At 51.2% G+C, this 23,093-nt stretch overlaps 1 protein-coding gene across 9 annotated transcripts; it reads left to right on the plus strand.

The window, feature by feature from the left end:
- On the plus strand, positions 5,455-17,540 carry ZNF205 (zinc finger protein 205). 9 transcript variants are annotated; one of them, XM_018040126.1, is made up of 8 exons: positions 8,946-9,036; positions 9,732-9,873; positions 10,042-10,116; positions 13,489-13,702; positions 13,958-14,049; positions 14,405-14,525; positions 15,949-16,047; positions 16,307-17,540. In XM_018040126.1, exons 3-8 carry the CDS (start codon positions 10,114-10,116, stop codon positions 17,380-17,382), a joined length of 1,605 nt encoding a protein of 534 aa, XP_017895615.1. In that variant the 5' UTR covers positions 8,946-9,036; positions 9,732-9,873; positions 10,042-10,113; the 3' UTR covers positions 17,383-17,540. The 9 variants fall into 9 exon arrangements, with proteins under 9 accessions (XP_017895611.1, XP_017895608.1, XP_017895612.1 ...); XM_018040122.1 differs by lacking the exons at positions 8,946-9,036; positions 10,042-10,116 and adding an exon at positions 5,455-5,636 and having other exon boundaries at positions 15,946-16,047; XM_018040119.1 differs by lacking the exon at positions 10,042-10,116 and having other exon boundaries at positions 8,914-9,284; positions 15,946-16,047.

A 23,093-nucleotide genomic window follows, 5' to 3' on the forward strand; every position in this document is an offset into this window, starting at 1 on the left:
TTTGAAAATACACTCTTCTGTCCCAGAGTGTTAGCCGCTAAGAAAGGAAAATTCTGTGACGTTTACTTTACTCTTTTAGTAAACGATAAACGCATCCCAAAAGGATTTTGAATATACATCCACCTGTTTAGTGTATATATCAATATCTTCTAGAATTATCTTGAAAGTGAACACTAACTATTCTAGTTGTTACCTTAGATTTTGGGGGAAAGTAATTGGTGTCTAAAAACAAACAAAAAAACAAGCCCCAATTTGCCATTTATTAAATATGAAAAAAAAATATGTCTAGTATTATCCAGGTCAGTGAAAGTCCTTGAAAATACTGACTGATGCAGTCTTCATCTTTTCTGTTATCTCTTCAGAGATTGTGAAAGAAAAACAAATTTCTTGTATTTTCAGTTTTCATAGGATTCCTCCATTCAGAATAATTCAGGGCAAAAGGAGAAAATCCTTCTCCAGCTCTGGGAAGAGCTACTGTTAAAAACACTATGATCCCTTGATTAGGCTCTGGCTTATCCAGGGGCTTGAGCTTCTCTTGCAGCTCAGCTGGTAAAGAATCCACCTGCAATGCCGGAGACCTGGGTTTGATCCCTAGGTTGGGAAGATCCCCTGGAGAAGGGAAAGGCTACCCACTGCAGTATTCTGGCTTGGAGAATTCCATGGCCTGTATGGGGTCGCAAAGAGTAGGAAACGGCTGAGTGACACTCACTATCCAGTGGCTTAAGTATGTTTCTAAACTGCATTAGTAACATCTTAGCATTTTCCTCTGGGCAGCTGCCATCTTGAAGGAGTAATTAGGAGTGTTTATGGCACAGGCAGACCCCTCACTGAGGACCAGCCCTGGGACAAAGGCACTGGGCATTCTGATGAGAGCAGGAGTGAGCACTGCCTGTTCAGCTTGGTCTTGAGTGTCTGTAAATGAAAGCTGTTCCCCTGGCTTTTCAGCTTGTGTCTTTGGCAGGAGCCAGCCATTGGCTTTGTGAGCTCCAGCTGCAGTCAGCTCTGCCGATTGCTGCTGTGTGACTTGGGCCGGTCATTTAATTGCATCCCTTCACTGTGCTGCTTAAAGCTCTTCCATGGCTTTCTGTGGCACTCAGAACTAAGTCCAGACAGCTCGGCCTGGGGCTCAGCCCAAAGCCCCTTCCTGCCACGGATCTCATCTTCTGTCCTCTTTTCCTTTGCCTTTCAGTTTCTGAACACGCCAAACTGATCCCACCTCACTACCCTGGCCTCATTATTCTTATGTATGTAAGAAATTTTGAGATACATTCTTTTATTTATTCTGGCTGCACTGGGTCTTGCTCCTGGCATTCGGACTTCTTTTGTTGGGGCACACCAGCTCTTGAGAGGGGAGGGGGCGGGGAGGGGAGCAGTGCTCAGCAGGGGAGGCTCAGTTGCCCTGGGGCGCATACAATCTTAGTTTCCTCACCAGGGATTAAACTCCATGTCCGCTGCACTGGAAGGTGGATCCTTAACCACTGGACCACCAGGGAGGTCCTCCTCTTCATTCTTTTTTTTTTTTTAATGAGTTGGTTTAATTCCAGGTGGTACAGAAATCAGGACAGAATGAAGACTTAAGAACCACACTTTGGCAGGAATCCGGGCTAGGTTTACTATGATCTCACCGTTAAAGGAGAAAAAACTGAGAACTAAAGAGAAGGTGAACCACTGTATAATTTATTTATTTTTAACAGAAGTGTTTTCTTAAAGGTACAATAGGTTCCAAGACAACACTTCATTCTAGCTTATGTGTGCATTAGTCGCCCAGTCGTGTCCCACTCTGTCCATGGAGTTTTTCAGGCAAGAATACTGGAGTGGGTAGCCATTCCCTTCTCCAGGGAATCTTCCTGACCCAGGGATCAAACCTTAGCCTCCTGTATTGCAGGCAGATTCTTTACCATCTGAGCCACCAGGGACCCCCCTTCATTCTAGCTATAGGTGGTGACAGATGTTATGGCAGGGAATCCAGATGTTTAAAAATGCATGGGGTTAAGGATCGTCATTGCCTCAGACACTCCTTTTTCCCAGATTTCTGAATTCCACCTGTGACCAGAGGCCCCTTAGCTTTTAGCTCCTCAAGTTTCTTCTGCTCTTTCTGTATCAGTTTGAATGCTTTATTTCCCTCATCTGTCTCCTTGGCTTGCCTTTGTGGTTGGACATGGTACCTGCCACCCCTTCCCCAATTTTATTTTAATTAATTAATTAATTTTGACCACAACCTGCAGCTTGTGGGATCTTAGTTCCCTGACCAGGGATCAAACCTGTGCCCCCTGCATTGGAAGCATGGAGCCTTAACCATCTCATCAGTCCCCAAGTTCCTTAGGTCTGATAGCCTGAACATTGCTTACATCTGTGTTCTCTACCTCCACTGCCACTACCGAGTCCAGGTCACCATCCTCTCTTGCCTGGATCATAGCAATGGCCTAACTGGCTTCTTTTCATTCACTTCCTTTTTTCTTCTCCCCCACCCCACCCTACCCCATACACTGCACAGCATGTGGGATCTTAGTTCCCCAGCCGAACCCTTGGCCCCTGCCCTGGAAGTGCAGTCTTAACCACTGAACCACCAGGGAAGTCTCCCTCCTTTTTTCTTTTAAAGTGAACTTTTAGGTGAACTGCACAAATATGTGCACAAACTCAAAATGAAGAACGTGTTGAAATTCCACCAACAGAAACAGCCCTTGAGCCAGCATCCCAATCAAATCAGAATTCACTGGTACTCTACTCTGGTGCCCCCTTGTGGTCACTTCCATTCTCCTATAATCTCGATCTTGACTTCCAGTCACGGCAGATTAGTTTGGTCTGTTCTGGAACTCGGTGCAAATGAAGTCAGACAAGAGGAGTTCTCCTCTGACCTTACTCCACAGTGGGGGACTCATCCACGAGTTTCTGATTCACTGAAGATATGCCCCCGTGGTGTTGTTTATTCATTCTGTCCTACGTGAGGGGGGAGGGGGTTCAGTTTGAGGCCATACTTAATAGCTCTTGTAGGTCTCTGGGAACCATACAGGTGTGTGACTGTGAGGTGTGTGCCCAGGAGGAAATCGCTGTGTGATAGGGTATGTGGATATTCAGGTTCAGAAGGTTCTGTCCCACCTGTGCAGGGAGCTGGTACCATGTCCTTTCCCGATGTGCGCAGACTCATCTTGTGCCTTTCTCCGCCCAGTCCTAGGACCAGCCATTTCTCCATGGAGCCCCGATTCCTATCATTACTGATTTTTTTCACATTATAAAACATTCACAAAAATAGGATTTTTAAAAGGAGAAGTAAAACTAATGGAAGTTATACATTTCTTTCACACCCAGTCAAGTGAAAAAAAAAAAAACAGAAGAGATATTTGTGAAAGAGCACATGACACGTAGAGGAGGGAGTCTGCGAGCTGAGGGTAGGGGGCAGAGACGGCATGCACCAGGATGAAGGGCTGGAAACATTAGCTGAAAAGGACATCAAGGGCGGGTGTCTGAGTGCCATTGTCATCTGCTCCCATGAGTGGCCTCCAGGAGGGTTCTCTGATGCATAGCCAGTCACAACGCCTCCTAAGTGCCCCCATCCCTGCTTCAGTGTCTTTCACTTTTGTGAGTGAATGTGGGCTGAAACTCTACCCAAGACTGGGGGACACTTTAGGGTATCCGACAGCAGGAGGTAGCCACAGCAACAGCGAAGGGTATTTGGGGATAATGACAGTGACCTGGTTTCCTAAAAATGCAGCAACTTCTAAGGAGAAAGTAAGTTAATTTACTCTAATATCTACCCCCCAAAGAGCCAGGTGGAGTGACTATTGAGCTCAGTCTCAGTAGACTGTCCCCTTTCTACCTGTAGTGCAAGCTGTCTTTAGCGTCCAGGTAGAGACAATGTTCTGGAAGGTGGGATGTGGGTGTTTGGGAAACATCCAGTCAACTCTACATTTCTGGGAGCTTTTCTGGCCCTGGTGTTCATGGGTTGCCTGGCTGAAGCTGCCAGACTTGACAATCGTGGTAAGAAATGCTTGGAGCTGCTCCCTGGGGAGGAGCCTCCTTGTCCTCCTGGAGCTTGCCCAGGGCAGGAAAGTGCCATATGTGCCAACTGTGATGGGCAGACTTCTAAGCCAGCATCACAGCTGAGATCCAGAAGCCAGGTTTGGGGTTGGCAGTCTCTCTACCTGCCCTGTTTGCAAGATCAGAGGTTAGGGGCTTCCCTGGTGTTCCCGTGGTTAAGAATCCACCTTGCAGTCCCCTGCAGGGGACACAGGTTCAATCCCTGGTCCAGGAAGATCCACAAGCCTCAGGGTTAAGCCCCAGCCCCACACCTACTTAGCCTGCACTTTGAAGCCCAAGTACTGAGCCCATATGTAGCCCCCACTGAAGCCCACAAGCTCACACACCACAACTAGGGAGTCACCCCCACTCTCCACAACTAGAGAAAGCCCCTGCACAGCAAGAAGACCCAGCACAGCCAATACCAAGGTGTTTTTTAAAAACCAGATGTTAGTCTGTTCATTCCTTGGAAAGAAGCAAAGGTTCCATCATAAGAGCTGCTGGGTAGTTTCAGTTGCTGCAAGGCTGGGGCATCAAGGAGTAGGTGGTGAGTAAATTGTGATGTAGCCACACAACAGAATGTGCCACAGTTACAAAACAGCAAGGCACTGCTTGAGAACGGTAGAACTCTTGGCACATAACCGTTTGTCCAAATCTGCACCAAGACTTGACCGAGCTCTAGCACGGCTTCCAGCAGCATAAGGCTATGATGACTGCAGCCCCCCTTTAAAATGCCTGCCCGAGATAGCTCCACGCTGTAGAATTTACTATGTGTTCTAGCCAACACCTGATGATGGGCCCCTCACCTCACTTTCTTAGAGCATTTACTCAAGGCTTATAATGTGAACATATGTCTCTTTCAACCCAGAAGCATCCCGATTCACAGCCCTGAGAGTCATACTTTTGAAATGTACTCATCAGAAAGAACAGGGCCTCTGTCTCCCTTCCTGTGGAAGGATGGACTCCGGACTCCCACATCTGCCAGCTGGCAGGCACCCCCCTCCCTCAACTGCATCTTCACTGACCAGCTCTTTGTGATTTTTCACTTTTCTGACTCTACTGACCTCTCTGCCCCACCCCAGTTCTCCCTTTGAAACGCCCAGTCACCTCTGCACATAGGATGGAGCTCAGCTCTTTGCCCTGCTGTCTGTAGATACCGCATAAAACCTGTTTTCACCACTTACTAATGTCTGGTTGTGTTTATCTTTGACAGGCTGCATGCTTTGCTTTCTCTATTTCTATGTTTTTCATACTGAACATCTGTTAAGATATGTGTCACGTACGTAGAGGGAGCAAGTTAGCAGCATACACTCTCGTTTCTGGAACAAAACTCCCATCGGACGTGGAGGGGCGGAGATCCGTGGCCCGGGAGGCTGAACTGAGCGCTGGGCGGGAATTCGCGCTCACGAGTACCCGGAGCCGGCGTTCGAGCAGCGGGCCCTCGCGCGGCCATTCCCATTCTCCCCACGGGGAACTTGAGGGCTCCCGGACGTCCGCCCCTCGGTCCTTATCGCCCCAGTTGCCCACGTGCCCCTGGTCCACAGGCGGGCTCCACGAGAGACCCAGGAAAACCGGAAGTTGAAATGGGCAGCGGGACGGGAAACGCGGGCACACCAGCCAAGGTCAGGTAGCAACTGGATCACCCTCCAGCCCCGGTGGGGCTGCCCTCGGGGGCGCGAACTGGATTGCGCTCTGCGGGCGGGACGGTAGAGTCGTTGCCTGGGCGACGCGCTCCCCGCGTCGGTATTCTGCTGGCAGTGCAGCTGGGTTGCGCCGACTTGTGCGCGTTCTGGGCCTCGCTTGGCTCCGAATGCGTCCTCCAGCTGCCACCTCGCAGCCCCGGGCATGGAGTCGCGGGTTCCCTGTACACCTCTGGGGGTCAGCGGACCGCCGGCCGCGTGAACACTCACGACCTGATCTCCAGCTGCCCTGAAAGTTCTTAGTTATTTTTCTTCTTAAAAACTTTTTTTTTTTTAAATTTATGGCTCCACCTACCTAACACTTATCAGTTCAATTCAGTCGCTCAGTCGTGTCCGACTCTTTGCGGCCACATGGACTGCAGCACGCCCGACTTCCCTGTCCTTCACCAACTCCCGGAGCTTGCTCAAACTCGTGTCCATCGAGTCGGTGATGCCATCCAACCATCTCATCCTCTGACGTCCCCTTCTCTTCCTGCCTTCAGTCTTCCCCAGCATCAGGGTCTTTTCCAATGAGTCAGCTCTTCGCACCTGGTGGCCAAAGTATTGCAGTTTCAGCTTCAACATTAGTCCTTCCAATGAATATTCAGAACTGATTTTCTTTAGGATGGACTGGTTTGATCTCCTTGCAGTTCAAGGGACTCTCAAGAGTCTTCTCCAACACCCCAGTTCAAAAGTATCAATTCTTTGGCGCTCAAAGTTCTTTATAGTTCAGCTCTCACATCCACACATGACTACTGGAAAAACCATAGCTTTGACTAGATAGACCTTTGTTGGCAAAGTAATGTCTCTGCCTTTTAATATGCTGTCTAGGTTGGTTATACCTTTTCTTCCAAGGAGCAAGTTGGTTACAGCTTTTCTTTCAAGGAGCAAGCGTCTTCTTTTTCAGTGGTTAACATTTGATCTCATATTACTCGATTATTCCTGTTTTTCTTGGCTTCTCTCACATTCCTTTATTTGCCTTATCCTCTTTCTTTCCTAAGGCTAAATAAATCTCTGCAGTACCCTGTCCCCAGCCTGGTTTAACCATCTTAATTAGTACGTTTGTTTTTGTTTTTCTTAAGTCAAATGGTTTTTTCCCCCTAGTTTTTATTATCCTGGCTGTTTCTGTAAGGTCCTCTTTAAGACCTGAATCAGCTCACAGGCCAGTCTGGGGGTAATTCACAGAGTTATTGGATTGACCAAAAATCCATTTTGCCCAACCCAATATTTACTAAAGGTAGCATTTTCTTACTCAAGCTCACTTTAGTCACAGGATACCAGAGTTGGCATTTGTTGAGCATTTCCTGTCCCTGAAGTTCCAAAAAGCCCCTTCATCCGTGACAATTATTTTATAAACAGGCTCCTGAGGTAAGTACACCCCTAACCTGGTGGCCTGTGAAATGAGACAGCAGATGTTTTCTGTTGGAATTGTATACAGTTCTTAAACTGCTTTTTGGTTTTAGTCATCAACATCCAAACCTCAGGATATTTCACATAAAAATTGAACTCTTTTTTGACTTCTCTTGAAAAATCCTCAAGTTTTTGGCTATATCGAACCCCCAAACACCCCTTTTGAACAAAATGTGGTTTCTTGAGACCTTCGAAGTCCCTCTCACTCCAGTCTTATACCCCAAGCACTGATCGTTTACTGTGAAGTGAAAGTTGCTTAGTCGTGTCCGACTCTTTGTGACCCCATGGACTATACAGTCCATGGAATTCTCCAGGCCAGAATACTGGAGTGGGTAGCCTTTCCCTTCTCCAGCGGATCTTCAGTACTACCTGGTTACTGAAGGCATTTAAGGTTTTGACCGCTTTATTTATTGACTCACTCTGCCCTGGCGCCTTTCTGAAGTCTTTCAGGAACTGCAGTTCTCACACAGCAAATATTGATCATCCTTCCTCCTAGACCTGCTCAGGCCTAGAGCAAGCCCTGGAATGGTTTCCTCTCATTTCCAGAGTCTCAGAGGACTCTGATGGGCAGAAGGCAGGGGGCCTGGGAACGTTTCCAGGAGGAATCTTCCTGGTATCTGACTACAGGGCTGACCTTCACCCCTTTCCTGACACCCGGTCTCCTGTGCCCTGTTAAGGAGGAATGGGTGCCTTGCCCCAGGAAGTGAAGCATAGTCTCTGCTCTCCCACTTTGGGAAACTTAGTTCTCAGGATCCGAGGGAAAGATGGAGGCGGAGAGGTGGACTATGAAGCCACCAGGGTTGTCTGAGGGCTTGGGACCCCATGCTGGGTCAGGGATGGCTGGGTCAGGCCCCTATGTCACTTCTATCCCTAGCCTTGAGAGGGAGCTAGGGGTGGGGAGGAAGATGTCTGGAAAAAAAATGAGATTAATCCCACATCTTTCCAAGGTGTGAGGCATGTGGGGTAGGGGTGGGTAGAGCGTTGTTCCCAGGTTTCCCTGCTTCCTAGGATTGCTCTTAGGCAGTGAGACCTCCATGCCAGCCTTAAGGTCCTCTGAGATGCATCCTTGTCACCCAGGAAAACAGACACCACTGGCCCCTGTACCATCCCCTTGGTGTGCTTGCTGTGTGCGCTCAACAAGGGTTTAATTTAAAAAAGAAAAAAAAACTTAGATACCAAAACTTAAAACTTATGAGAGTCCCCATAAGATTGACTGTCTTGAGAAAAGAGACCAACCAGAGAAACCCTGGACCCATATTTCTCCCATTAGGGATCTGCTCTCAGTTTACCACCTTTGGTTCCCCACTTGGCCCTTGCAGCATTTTTTGGGTTTGCAGGAAATTGGGTTTGCAATTCTGCTTGTGGAGTTCAACTTGTTTTCGGAGTCCTAGAATTCTGAAGGATTCTACTATGCCCTCAGAGGACCTGCTGACCACTGTGGGAGCCTTAAATGAAATCCAAGGATGTCTCCATGGAGACACCGATAAGACCTTCAGAAACTGTGTACTGAAAAGGAGCACCGTGTCCCTCCACTGGGCAGTGTCCGTCCTGTAAGGACAGCTGCACATTTGAAACGTTTTCAAATATCAAAATCCTTCGACAAAATCTATGTTCCCTCTTTGGCGCCCCTGCTTGGCTGGTTTCACGAGTACAGGCCAGATAAAGCGGTTGTGAGCCAGCAAGGAGGATCTCGGGAGTCGTCTCCTGGCCGGCCGAGAGCAGGTGCAGCCGGCCTCGGGACCCCAGACCCGGAACCCTCCAGGCTGGGAACCCTGTAGGGCAGCAGCTGCGTGGGGAACGGGATCTGGGAGGGACTTCCTGTCGTTCCTAATCCCAGTCTCCACCAGGCTCCTTGCGCCGGGCGCAGGCTGCGGAGACTCCCTTCCCCGGGGGCGGGGCTCCGCCGCCCGTAGCCCCCTCCGCCTTCACGTCGGTGAGAGCGGGGCTGGGAGGGCGCCTGGATCCCGAGAGCCGCGCGGGTGGCCGGCTGGCAGGAGGGGCCGGGGTCAAAGGTGGAAGGCTACGGGCTGGCGGGGAGAGGAGGAGGCCTGGACCGGGTTCGGAGAGAGGAAGGACACCATTCGTGCGGGACCGTGAGCAGGATGGACGCCCGGCCCGGGCGGGTGGTTGCAGCCGCAGGGAGGGCTGCTGAGAGCGGGCGGCTCAATTTCGGGATCCCAGGTGGGACCGAGTCAGGTCGAGGGCAGGGGTGTGTGTGTGTGTGTGTGTGTGTGTGTGTGTGTCCGGGGCCGGGAGACTCCGGGGCCTCGATTCCTCCGCCGAGCTGGCTGCGGCGGGCGGGGCCCCACTCAGCAGCTGTTTGGTAGCATCTCGGCAGATCTTTACGCTCTTGGTGACGGGAGATACAGATTCCAAATTCCCCCAGCTTTCCCTAACCCAGCTGCTCTGAGATTCGGAGTTGTTGCTTCAGCGATAAAGGGGATCACAGAAAACAGCATTCAGTCAGAGCGAGGAACCAAAAACAGCTTAGAGAGAGAGGCCGTTGGAGGGCGTCCGGGAGGCTTTATGTCCGACTGGGGCCAAGGATGGGTCTGGTCCCGCGTGGGGATTTCGGGACTTTCAGGGGATGTGCAGGAGACGCTGGCTGATTTCCTTCTGCTCCTCCAGGCTCCTGGCCAGAAGCTGGAGGGGGCTTGGCCAACACGAGCACAAAACGACTCAACGGTGCTTTCTGGCTCTGAGATTTAAAAAAATGTCTGCAGACGACAGAGGCATCCGGGCTACCCAGAACAAGGAGAGAGCCCGAGAGGTATGAATGGGGTGTTGGGAAGGGAAGGCATGCACTGGAAGGATTGGAGTGGGAGGGGATTTTTCAGGGCAGGGCATTTGAAAGAGTTAGACTCTCTGAGGGAGCAAGGCTGGTAGATGGGTTCGGGGGTGTTGAAGAGAAGGTATGATGGAAAATACCTTCCACCAGGGAATTGACTTCTATGGGACTGTTTTCCTTTGCCTGGTGAATTCATAGTCAGCAGACCAAAAGCTACATAAGATGGTAAGGGGGTTGCATGGGGAGTCCTACAGGTGGGGTTTGCTCTGGGCAAATGGGCACATGGCAAGCCTCACCCCTCTGCCTGGGTCCCCAGCTCCTCTCACTCTGGGCCTGAGCACTTAGTCCTTCCTGTGTGTGTGTAATTAACCTGAGGGAGGACCAGGGTCACCAGCCGTGGGGGAACCTGAGTCAGCTGCAGCTGAGTGTGCGACCTTGCGCAGACCCCTGGCCTCTGGGAACCAGGCGTTGTCTGTAAAATGCGGATCATGTGCCTGCAGTGCCCACCTGTCTCACCAGGTGGTGGGGAGGCTGGGAGAAGATAATAGGCAGGGGAGTCGTGTGTGTGCAGCTTGTCAGCCCCTAGGAGCTCATTACTGCAGCTTATAAACCAGCACCACCCATAGCAACTAGATCCTGGGTCAGAGAAACCTGGAACTCCTCAACTAGGATTCCAGTGGCTGCAAGTGCAAAGACAAATCAAGTGTGTGTTTTCTGTGTTCATATCGTAGAAGCACAAAGAATTTTTACCGCTGCTCAGTTTCCCCTCCATCATGCCTTTGTAACACCCAATGGGCCTCACAGGTCCGTAGCATTCTCTGCTACGGATTGGATTCTGTCAGCTCCCACAGGAGAGTGATAATAATAATTACCAGCACCGCTCTTTGTTCATCCAGAACTTTCTGGAGAGGGTAGCTCTCGCGTGTCTCTAGTGCGGAGGTAGAGCAGCTGGGTCTCAGAGACCACCAGGCCCACGTGGCTCTCAGGCACTTTGACTCCTGGCTTAAGGTGTTTCTTGTCCAGACCCTAGCCTGTACCCAGGTGGGTGGGAGGTAGAGGGATAGACTTGAGTTCCCAGCAGGAGGCTGGCTGGTGCCCAGTGCTGTGGGTGAGATGAGGCCTCACAGGACCTCCCAGTGCAAGGGAAGTGACTTTCTCCAATGCTCTGCTCTGCTTTGGGCTGAAAGGCTAGTGACCAGAGGTTACGGATGTCAGCCCCGGCAGCCTGACTCCAAAGCCTGCCCCTCAGCCTCCCAGAGGGCTGGGCCCTGAAGCTGCTGTGAAGGGGGCATGGAGGGCCCTGGAAGTCCCACCGTGGGAGGCAGTGCTCAAGGGGATGAGCCTGGGAGTTTTCTTTCCATCAGACCTAGGTGGATGCAGGAACTCAACACACTTAGAGGTACTCTTGGACTTTTTCCAAATCAGAAACTCCAGCTTCTTTGACCAATTGAGTAAGGCCTGAAATGGCCCAAGGCCACAGGCCTTCCTGTCACTTTCAAGAAGTGGTGGCCCTAGAGGTGCCTTGTGGGTCAGCTCCACTTGAGTTCCAGTCTTGGTCAAGTCACTCCCAGCTCTGTGACCTTGGGCTGTTGTCTGATCTCAGAGCCTGGGTGTGTTAGGTTCCTGTGTTTGCTGTAACAAAGAACCACAAAGTGGGTGGCTTAAAACAACCAGAATTTATTTTCTCACACATTTGAAGGCCAGAACCCCAAAATCAAGGTGTTAGCAGGGCCCTCTCCCGAGGCTCTAGCGGAAGATCCTTCCTGCTTGTCAGCTTCTAGTGGCTCCAGGTATCCCTGGGCTTCTGACAGCATCGTTCCAGTCTCTACTAACAACTTCACACGGCTTTGCCTCTGTTTCTATGCCCTCTATTTCGTTGTTTTGTTTTGACTTGTGGGGTCCTAGTTCCACGATCAGAGATGAAACCCTGGCCCTTGGCAGTGAAAGCTTGGAGTCCTAACCACTGGACCACTGGGAAATCCTTGGGTCCTCTCCTCATATACAGACACCAGTCACTGGATTTAGGGCCCAACTGATTCCAGGATGATTTCATCTCAAGATCCTTAACTCATTATATCTGTGCTGAGTTGCTTCAATTGTGTCCGACTCTGCGACTCTATGGACCATAGACTCCATTACATCCGAAAGACCTTTAATCCAAATAAGGTTCCAAGTAGACATGAATTTTGGGGGAACACTATTCGCCTGACCCAACTACACTGTTTCCTCATGTATTCAGTTCAATTCAGTCGCTCAGTTGTGTCCGACTGTTTGACCCCATGAACCGCAGCACACCAGGCCTCCCTCACCAACTCCTGGAGTCCACCCAAACCCATGTCCATTGAGTCAGTGATGCCATCCAGCCATCTCATCCTCTGTCATCCCCTTCTACTCCTGCCCTCAATCTTCCCAGCATCAGGGTCTTTTCCAATGAGTCAGTTCTTCGCATGAGGTGGCCAAAGTATTGGAGTTTCAGCTTCAACATTAGTCCTTCCAATGAACACCCAGGACTGATCTCCTTTAGTATGGACTGGTTGGATCTCCTTGCAATCCAAGGGACTCTCAAGAGTCTTCTCCAACACCATAGTTCAAAAGCATCAATTCTGTGCTCAGCTTTCTTTATAGTCCAACTCTCACATCCATACATGATCACTGGAAAAACCACAGCCTTGGCTAGATGGACCTTTGTTGGAAAGTAATGTTTCTGCTTTTTAATATGCTGTCTAGGTTGGTCATAACTTTCCTTCCACAGAGTAAGCGTCTTTTAATTTCATGGCTGCAGTCACCATCTGCAGTGATTTCGGAGCCCCCCAAAATAAAGTCTGACACTGTTTCCACTCCCTCCCCATCTATTTCCCATGAAGTGATGGGACCAGATGCCATGATCTTAGTTTTCTGAATATTGAGCTTTAAGCCAACTTTTTCACTTTCATCAGGAGGCTCTTTAGTTCTTCACTTTCTGCCATAAGGGTGGTGTCATCTGCATATCTGAGGTTATTGATATTTCTCCCAGCAATCTTGATTCCAGCCTGTGCTTCCTCCAGTCTAGTGTTTCTCATGACGTACTCTGCATATAAGTTAAATAAGCAGGGTGACAGTATACAGCCTTGATATACTCCTATTTGGAACCAGTCTGTTGTTCCATGTCCAGTTCTAACTGTTGCTTCCGGACCTGCATACAGATTTCTCAGGAGGCAGGTCAGGTGGTCTGGTATTACCATCTTTTCAGAATTTTCCACAGTTTATTGTGATCCACACAGTCAAAGGCTTTGGCATAGTCAGTAAAGCACAAATAGATGTTTTTCTGGAACACTCTTGCTTTTTTTTTTAGAGAATAGCAATCCACACTGGTATGGGAGGTGTGAGGCTCACGTTGGGAAGAGGTGTCTGCCCCGTGGGCACCTGCAGGGCTATGCCCAGCTTCCCTTCCTTCCCCCACGGTCCTGCTTGCTGGTGGGCATGAACCAGGGTGTGCGGGTCTCGGGGACAGAGGGGAGCAGGGCAGCCTGGCCCTTGGGTGTACGCTCCACCACCCATGGGCTCTGCCTCTGTATCTCCCATCCTCCTTCCCAGTGCTGATGCTGCTGTCATTCCTAGACTCCAGGTCATGGGCATTCTTGTCAAGAAATGCTCTCTGAGTCAGAGGGGCCAGTGCCTCTAGGAGAGGCCCGGGAGTCACCCCGCATCAAGGTGGAGCCAGAGGAGCCACACCCTGAAGGGGTGTTGCCGGAGACCAGAGCTCAAGGAGCACGGGGCTGGGTGCCCCTAAGCCAGGGCGCTAAGGAGAAAGTGTGTTTCCTGCCTGGAGGAGGTGAGAAAGGGACTGGGGAGAGGGGCCCTTTCCCTGCTCCCAGCCCAGGTAGGGAGACCCAGGTGTCTGCCCCACCTTCCCCGCAGAAGCTGCCCGACTCACCCTCAGAGCCCACTGACCCTCCTCTCGGGTCAGGTTAGGGGTGGAATTGGAGGCAGCGGGAGGTCCCTGGTGGGCCTGGCATTCGTTCACTCCCGGGAGCAGGAGGGCCAAGCAGGGCGAGGTGGCCACCTGAGGACCTCTCTCCCCTCTCAGCCCCCCCAGCCCCCCAGATTCCTGTGCTCTCCCGCGAGGGGAGGACCAGAGACCGGCAGATGGCCACGGCGCTGCTCACTGCCTGGTCCCAGGTGAGTGTCCATGTCCAGGGCTGGAGGAGGAGCCAAAAGACGTGGAGGGACAGCGTCTGTGACGGAGCTGTGCTCCGGATCCGAGTGCTGGACCTGAGGGTGGGGGCCAGAGATCCTGAGCTTTGGAAGTGGTGCCGAAAGGGAGTCTTGCTTTTGTCCTGTGCTGTCCACAGTCGCATGGTTCTTGCCCCAAAAGTCTTCCTTAGGCAGCTGCCCTGCTTCACCAGCAGACCCAGGGCAGGCCTCACTGCAGTCAGCAGGATGGGGGTCCAGGTCTGTCCTCGTCCTGGCACCACTGAGCGCCTCCACCACGTCCCGATGAGTCCCGGAGAGGGGGCCTTCTGTGTTGTTTCAGATGCCGGTGACCTTTGAGGACGTGGCTCTGTACCTCTCCCGGGAGGAATGGGGACGGCTGGACCACACCCAGCAGAGCTTCTACAGGGAGGTCCTGCAGAAAAGGAGCGGGCTGTCCTTGGGTAAGGGCTGGGAAATCAGAGCGGGGCCCGTCCACTGCCACCTCCTCCCCCATTTCCATGGCTTGAATCCCCTCTTGCAGTTCATCCAGACCTCACTGTCCTATAGAACCTTCCTAGTGGTGGAAATGTCCTTTCTGTGCTGATGTGGTAGCCACAAGCCAGATGTAGCTAGTGAGTCCTTGAAATGCAGCTGGAGCCACTGAGCTCTTTTATCTCATTTTAATCAGCTCAGATTTGAGCTGAAGCAGCCACACAGGGCCAGCGGCTGCCATGCTGGACAATGCCCACCTAGAGACTGTGCTCCAGTTCTTCCCTAGCTCCTTCCAGTAGCTCCCCTTCCTCTCCCCTCCAAGCCCAGCTTCAGAGGTGTCTGAGCAGAAGGCTTGGCTCCGGGCCAGGCTCCAGGCCCAGGGGATGGGGAACGGTGCCGGCTGGTCCCTCCAGGCCTTTGACTCTGAGCTGTCACATTCCTCTCCCAGGGCCATGTCCTCTTCTCAGAGGGGCCTTGGTTCCCTCGGTTTTTCTCATGGTAAGTAATTAAGTCCTAGGGCTTTGACTCCTCAAATTCAGGCTCTAGTTTTCATGACAGAATTTTATGAGGGTTTATGGGAAAATCATAGCGTTCATTCATTCATTTGGTCAGTCTGTCTGCGTGTCTGTTACACACCTGCTAGCCTCGGTGGAGCCACAGACTGGGTGGTTCCACCTTCTGACTTTGGTGGTAGGCCTCAGGATCACAGCAGTGGCTCTGCTCATGCCTGTAATTATCTCAGGTTTGCTCACCACCCAACGTTGGGACTTTCTGGGGCCTCGGCCAGCAGGTCCAGGCAAGTCCTGGGAGATCAGAGGGAACCAACCTCCAGTTGCAGCCCCATGGTGGGCCTCATGAATGCCCTAAACCACCCACTGGTCCACGCGTTCCTTTGCTCCCGTGGGGCTTGGATCAGGTCGTGAAGCCCAGGGCCCCCTCTGCTGTCTTCCTGGCTTGACCAGAATTCCCAGGCCCTCAAACCTGGGGGACTTGGCAAATGGGACGTGGTCCCTGACGTATGGGTGGTCTGTGTCCCTAGCCCTCTCAGCCCAGCCCTCCTGCTGGCCTCTCTCTGCCCACTGCCCCTGTCCCAGGAGCCCTCTTTATGGTCCTGGGAAGGTGCAGGTGCAGGAGAGGAAGATGCGTCTGGATTCTGACTGAGGGGGCCACTGCTGGGGGCTGTGTGACACAGGGGTGGCCAGCCCTGAGAAGAGTGTCCAGACGATGCTGGGAAACTGTGCCCTGAGAGGGTGTGGCCATCTGGTTTTGCCCTGTGTTTGCAGAGCTGCACCCCCTCTTTTGCTCCATCACTTCTCTGGAGGGTGGGTGCTGGTATCTCCCACTGTGCAGCCCGAAGGGCCCTGACTGAGCGCAGCATCTCTTTCCAAGCAGGGTTTCCCTTCAACAGACCTTTCTGGGCCTCTCAAGTGCAGGGCAAGGGCGAGGCCCCGGGCTCCAGCAGGCAGTTGGGACATGAGGAGGAGAAAAGAGGTGCGTGCAGAGGGGACAGGTGGGCAGGGTCGTGGGGTCTTGGCTGTCACTCGCTGATGCCCCAGGTCAGTGCGGGCTGTTTCTTGCGGGGTGCAGACACACAGCCCCTCCTGGGGCGGGGCCACCCACCTCCCCTCCTGTGTGGAGGTGGCTCTTGCTTCCAGGGTGCCCCGCAGGTGCTTGCCCTCATCTCCATCTCCAGAACTCCCCTGGGGCCCTCATGAAAGCCTCTCTCTTGCTGGAAACCCTGTTTATCCAGGAGTGGTAGAGGCAGACAAGGAGGAGCTGGCTGCATCCCTGGGAGCCCTTGGCGATGCAAAGGCCTTCAAAAGTCCTTCCTGCAGAGTGGGAAGAGCCCAGGGGGAGGCCCCGCGGTGCGGGCAGCGAGCAGCCAGCGGCCAGAACTCAGGGCCAGCCAAGGACAATGTGCAGCCCTGTCCCGTGGAGGAGGCACAGCCGGAATCAGCCCCGCCTGATACCGACCTCCCGAAAACCCAGGAGGGCCACTTCCCAGAGCAGCCCAGAGAAGGGGAGACGGCCGCCCCCGAGAGCAGCGAGGAGGGCCTGGCGCTGGACAGCGAGGTGGGCAAGAAGACGTACAAGTGCGAGCAGTGCGGCAAGGCCTTCAGCTGGCACTCACACCTGGTGACGCACCGGCGCACGCACACGGGCGAGAAGCCCTACGCCTGCACGGACTGCGGCAAGCGCTTCGGCCGCAGCTCGCACCTGATCCAGCACCAGATCATCCACACGGGCGAGAAGCCCTACACCTGCCCGTCCTGCTGGAAGAGCTTCAGCCACCACTCGACGCTGATCCAGCACCAGCGCATCCACACGGGCGAGAAGCCCTACGTGTGCGACCGCTGCGCCAAGCGCTTCACCCGCCGCTCGGACCTGGTCACCCACCAGGGCACCCACACGGGCGCCAAGCCGCACAAGTGCCCCATCTGTGGCAAGTGCTTCACGCAGAGCTCGGCCCTGGTCACCCACCAGCGCACCCACACCGGGGTCAAGCCCTACCCATGCCCCGAGTGCGGTAAGTGCTTCAGCCAGCGATCCAACCTCATTGCGCACAACCGCACGCACACCGGCGAGAAGCCCTACCACTGCCTCGACTGCGGCAAGAGCTTCAGCCACAGCTCGCACCTCACCGCGCACCAGCGCACCCACCGCGGCGTCCGGCCCTACTCCTGCCCGCTGTGCGGCAAGAGCTTTAGCCGGCGTTCCAACCTGCATCGGCACGAGAAGATCCACACGGCGGGGCCCAAGGCCCTGGCCATGCTGATGCTGGGGGCGGCCGGGGCTCTGGCAGCACCCCCGCCTCCCCCTACCTAGGAGGCTGGGAGGGAGGGGCCGGGGCATCTGCTGTGGGGGTGTGACCTGGGAGACCCAGGAAGGGAGGCGGGGAGGTGCTGGCATGGGGGTGGCAACACGGGAGGAGCTCAGATGAGGACCAGGCATGCTTGCCACAAATTAAAGGCCTTGGAATTCAAGCGACAGCCTATAGCTTCCTTTCATGGGGCCCTGGAAGCTGATGCTGGACTCGTGGGGAAAGTGGAGCCTTCCGGGGCAACTATGCATTCTCACTCAGTCCTCTGAGAAGGCACCTTTCTCCCCAGGCTTTACCTGGCTTGGGACCCATTCCAGAATCTAGAGGTTTCCAACCTGAAGCCAACCGGCCACTTTTGCTGCTCTTGTCATTAGGTGTTCCCGCTGAGCCCTGGGCCCTGCCTGGCTTTTTTCCTAGGGAGTCGGGAGCAGGGCAGAGTCAGCATGGGAATTCATGCTCAGTGTCTTCTGCCTACCTTGTCTCCTGTCTCAGGCACTGGGGCCTGCATTTTGTGGCTGCACATTTTCACCTGCATCCCTTGGGTCCCAGCTTCAATCCAGTGAGGATTTCTCACCAGGGATTCCCTACCTCTCCTGGTCCTTTCTGAGGCTGATGCCATCTCCCTCTCCTACTTCTCACCTCCTTGGCCTTTTTGCACAGTTCGGTCTCTCACTTGTGTCTGACTCTTTGCGACCTCATGGACTGCAGCACGCCCGGCTTCCCTGTCCTTCACCAGCTCCCGGAGTTTACTCAAACTCGTGTCCATCAAGTCAGTGATGCCATCCAACCATCTCATTCTCTGTCGTCCCCTTCTCCCGCCTTCAATCTTTCCCAGTATCAGGATCTTTTCAGATGAGTTGGTTCTTCACATCAGGTAGCCAAAGTATTGGAGTTTAAGCTTCAGCATCTGTCCTTCCAATGAATATTCAGGACTGATTTCCTTTAGGATGGACTGGTTGGATCTCCTTGCATGCAGTCCAAGGGACTCTCAAGAGTCTTCTCCAACACCACAGTTTAAAAGCATCAATTCTTCGGCGCTCAGCTTTCATTATAGTACATGTCCTTTGTAATTTGCCCTGCCTGAGCCTGCCTGCTCGTTTTACCCTTGGCCTTGATAAAATGAAAACTTCGAGTTCCTAACCATCGGACAGCCAGGGAATTCCCCGGCCCAAGTCCTTGCTAAAGGCATATGCCGTACCTGGGCCGGGCCGGGCACGTTGGCTGATTCAGCACTGCGATAGCCTGAGAAACTCCTCCCAAACTCGTGTGACCTCGCGGAGTCGGCAGTCTGGGGGTCGCCTCATATCCCGGAGGACGAGTTTCGTAAGGTCCCGCCCCTCCCACGTTGGCCTTTGCCAATCAGCTGTCGAGGCGGGGCTAGAGGGTGGGCTCCAGCAAAAGTGACCAGTCAAGACAGACGTTTGTTTTCTAGGCATTCCTTCCCCCTCACGCCCCCAAGCCGCACGGTTGCCTGGCAACTGGTCGACGCTTTGGGCTTTGGAACTTTGCCTTTTCCGCTCAGCCAGGCCTACCACCGAGACGCCAAACCTCCTGCCGTCCTAGAGAGGGGGCGGACAGAAGGCGAGGGCTCGGGCCGCAGCCGCTTCCAGCTTAGCTTCTTGAGAAGAGCTGAGACTTGTTGCTGCCCAGAGACCACATGGGGCCCTGGTAATGGCTGCCCTGTGCACGGTAGCCGGCGAGTCGTGGCCCCCGCACAGGAGTTCAGCGAGAGCCCAGACGCTTCCTGCCAGCGCTCTTAACACCTGCTGAGCCTTGAAGCAGGGCCTAACTGGGCTGCCTGGAAAAGTCGGGTGTGGAAACGGCCTGAAGAAGACCTTGATTCTTTTGCTGGGAGCCGGGGAAAGTGAGGCAGTCCATGCTGGAGGGGGGACATGGTGATGAGTGGCGCGCAGGGGTGGATGGTAAAGGGCGAGGAAACGTTAAATAGGGGCTTTGCTGCATTCACTCCTTCATTTTTCAAATACGAAATGAAAACGTGCCTTCCAGGTCCTTTGCTAAATATCGAAGAATAAGCGATGAAAAAAACCAGACAAGATCCGTGCCCTCAAGGGGTTCCGCTCTAGTAAGGGAGACTAACAAGCAGTGTAAACGTATGAATGACATATACATTACTTTCAAGTAGTGACAGATACCAGAAAAAAAGGAACCGGGTGAAGTAAGGGAGGATGGTAGGTACTGGTTGTTGGAGACGGCCCCTCACAGGAGGGAAGTTTGGGCTTTGGGGGTAGGACCTTCCAAGCTAGGGGAACAGAATGAATAAAAGCCCTACCCTGAGGAAGATTGGTGTTCCAGGAGCTGAAATGACACCAGTGGTGGAAGGGAGGGGTGGGGGTTGGTTAGAAAGGTGAGACTTGAGAGAGGCTGTGGCCTGCGATTTCACCCTGGTGTGTTGTGTGAAGGGTGGAGAATGGGCGTTCATGAAGATGGTCCGACCGTGGCGTCCACTTTCTCATGCTCCCCGGCCATCCAGAGATGTGTGATCAGGCAGGCTTCCTGCCTGGGTTGCAGAGGCAGGACTCTGTGGCTTGCGCCTGTCACCTCCTGGAACTAATGCCAGTTTTTCTGTTCTCAACTAACAAAGCTCCAGGTGAGCCCTAATGATTAAGATCCAACAGGCCACTGACCAGAACAAGCTGGGCTCAAATCTTCCAGGGAAAGTGGAAAAGATGCCTCGGAGGTCCTAACTCCTGCTGTCTCTCATGCATGAGTCCTCTTTCCTGTGGCGTGACCGTTTGACAGGCTCCTGGTGATGAATAATTCCCTGAGAATACCCATTCTTTATTGAGTGTTTCCTTGTGTTAAAAGTTAGTATTGGGCTAAGTAGTCTATGTGTATTCTCTCATTTATTTAATCTTTATAACAACCCTATGAGGTAATGAATCAGAATTCAGTTCAACTGCAAATAATAGAGACCCAAAATAAAGATGATCTTAACAAGATAGAAGTGAATTTCTTAAGACAACACATGTAGGTGGGCTGGAGATAGCTTATGGCAGAACTGGCACAGCAGCCCTAATCCACAAAGTCAGTAGATACCTAGACTCCTCCAAGCCTGCTGCCCCACCATCATTAAAGTCTTACTTCACTGACCCCAGACAAGCAGTGGGACTTAATCATATGTGCCAATTTAAAAAATTTTAACCAAATGGGAATATTATGTACAACTTCATGTTAATCTGAAATTGTTGATGAAAGGGATGATTTCCTAGAAAAATCATATCAAGGTTTAGTCAAGATCACATAGAAATTCAGAATATCCAGTATCCCACAGAGAAATTATAAAAATAAAAAATATGTATTTTTACTTTTTTTTTTTTAAAGACTGAAAGAAAATCTGATTTTAGCTTGAGTTTAGATTTGACAGGAAAGGCACTAGGACCATTGTCAATTTTCCAGTAGGCTGGGTGAGAAGAGAGACTCAGGTCAAAGGATTTGAACATTATTTGCTTGAGATGGGGAAAGACTTTAGGTGGGGAAATTAGCTACCCCTGCATAAAGTGCACACTGTGTGTGCATGCGTGTAGTCAGTCGTGTCCAACCCTTTGCGACCCCATGGACTGTAGCCTGCCAGGCTCCTCTGTGCATGCAATCTCCCAGGCAAGAATAAACTCTTAGCAGGCAGTAAGGCAGTAATGCTAGTTAGGGTTTACATTCTGGTTAAAATAGAGATCCAAAATAAGAGTGGCTTAATCTCAGTATCTGTTTCTCTCTTACACCATCATCTGGGCATAAATCCACCCACAATAATCAGGAATCCAGGCACTTCCACCTTCTTGCTTTGACACCCCTAGGGTTAGTGTCATCTGCATGGTCCATGACCCCATGTCCAAATTTCTGTTAGCAGTTGGGGAAAAGAGAATAGAAAAACAGAACCCCTTTCTAGTAAGATACATACAGCACATCTGCTTATGTATCATTGTCTTCAGTATAAATACATGAAATACCATACTTCAATGCAGTAGACTGGAAATATATATTCTTTATTCTTAAGGGCCACATGCCCACTGAAAACTTACTATTGAAAGGGAAAACATACCGAGGAATCACTAGGTCTTTCTTCTTCAAATGAGAATAGATGCTCCATAATACAAGCATGGAAATATATATCAGAGACAAACAAAAAGTATTATCATTACCCAAGCCAATGATGCCCGCTGTCCTGAATTTTTTCAATATTTATTTCTTTTTATTCATTCGTTTATTATTTTTAGCTGCACCAGGATCTTAGTTGTGTCCTGTGGGATCTAGTTCCCTGACCAGGGATCTGAACATCCGCTCATTGCATTGGAAGTCCAGAGTTTTAGCCATTGGACCAGAGGGAAGTCCCTGTCCTGATTTTTAACACTTTGGGAGTTCTGGACAATGCTATAAGACAAGAAAAATAAAAGTATAAATTCTAGAAATGAATATAACTTTTCTGGAAAGAAAAATTTTACTCTTTACAATATATATTTATATTTTCTAGCTAGAAAAATAAACTAAAACTATCAGAAGGAAAAGAAAATGCAATAAGATGGTCAACTTCAATATAATTATATACGAGTAATTTACCAACTACCAGCAATGCCCAATAGAGTATTTGGTAGGTGTGCCGGCTAATTTATTGTCTGTCAGACCCCCCCAATAAACCCTTTTGGTCCTGCTTTGTGATAATGGAGCCAGATTCTTAGACGGTTCTCCTTCGCCAGCCAGTTAGATTTTAGTCTTTGTCAGTAGAGGGCGTTGAAAGAACACCAAGGCCACAATGGAAAAAAATCTCCTGTGCCGTTCTCCACTGGGACCAGTAGGGGGCGGCGGGGGACCCAAAAACATCTACGTCATCAGTCTCAATAGAACAGACTGGGCTCATCCCGTCCAGTAAATTGTTCAAACAAATACAGAAAGGTGTATGCAGTAAAGATCTACAAATACAGAAAAATGGAAACAACCTAAATGTCCACGAGTAAGAGACTTTAACTGGAATATGGAACCTTCCTGCTTTGGAATACTGTGCAGCTTGCAAGATGGATTTTATTTATAAATGCTGATTTGGAAACATATCTTTGATAGACTTTTGAGCCAAAGAAACATTACTTAAATAGAACGATTCCAGATATATATTAGAAATATTCATAGAACACTGAAATATTAATAGTGCTTATTTCTGAATGACCTTACTAGATATCCTTTCAGTTATTTTTATCTTCAATTATTCAACAAAGATTGTGCCAGGCACAGTATTCTAGGTGATGGAAGTAAAGAAGTGAAAAGTCTGATCTCATGAAAATTATAGTCGAGTAATGGATTTAAATATTATACAGATACATCAGGTAGTGATAAAAGTTAGGAAGAAAAATAAGGCAGGGCAGAGGCATAGCAGCGCGGGGAGGTAGGGGGCAGGAGCTGTTTACATAGGGTTAGGAAAAACCACTTTGATGGAGTGCCATGTGAGTTGAATGAGGAAGCTAGCTTTGTGGATATGGATACCTTGACAAGTTTATTTTCTTGCCTACACTAAGGATGCAATTCTTGCATAATCAAACAACAACCAGACAAGAAAGGATTTTCCACTTCAGAAAAAGATTTTGGAGCCTCAGATCTCCAAGACCAGTAAGAGGGTGGGAGCACGGACAGATGTAAAAAGCTTTTCCGATGAGGCACCCCTGCTTCAGATTGTCCCCAGCCCAGAGAGCCCCGCTGTCCTTTAGTCAAATCT

Source organism: Capra hircus, chromosome 25 (assembly GCF_001704415.2).
Source record: "Capra hircus breed San Clemente chromosome 25, ASM170441v1, whole genome shotgun sequence".
In the NCBI taxonomy this organism is placed as follows: domain Eukaryota; kingdom Metazoa; phylum Chordata; class Mammalia; order Artiodactyla; family Bovidae; genus Capra; species Capra hircus.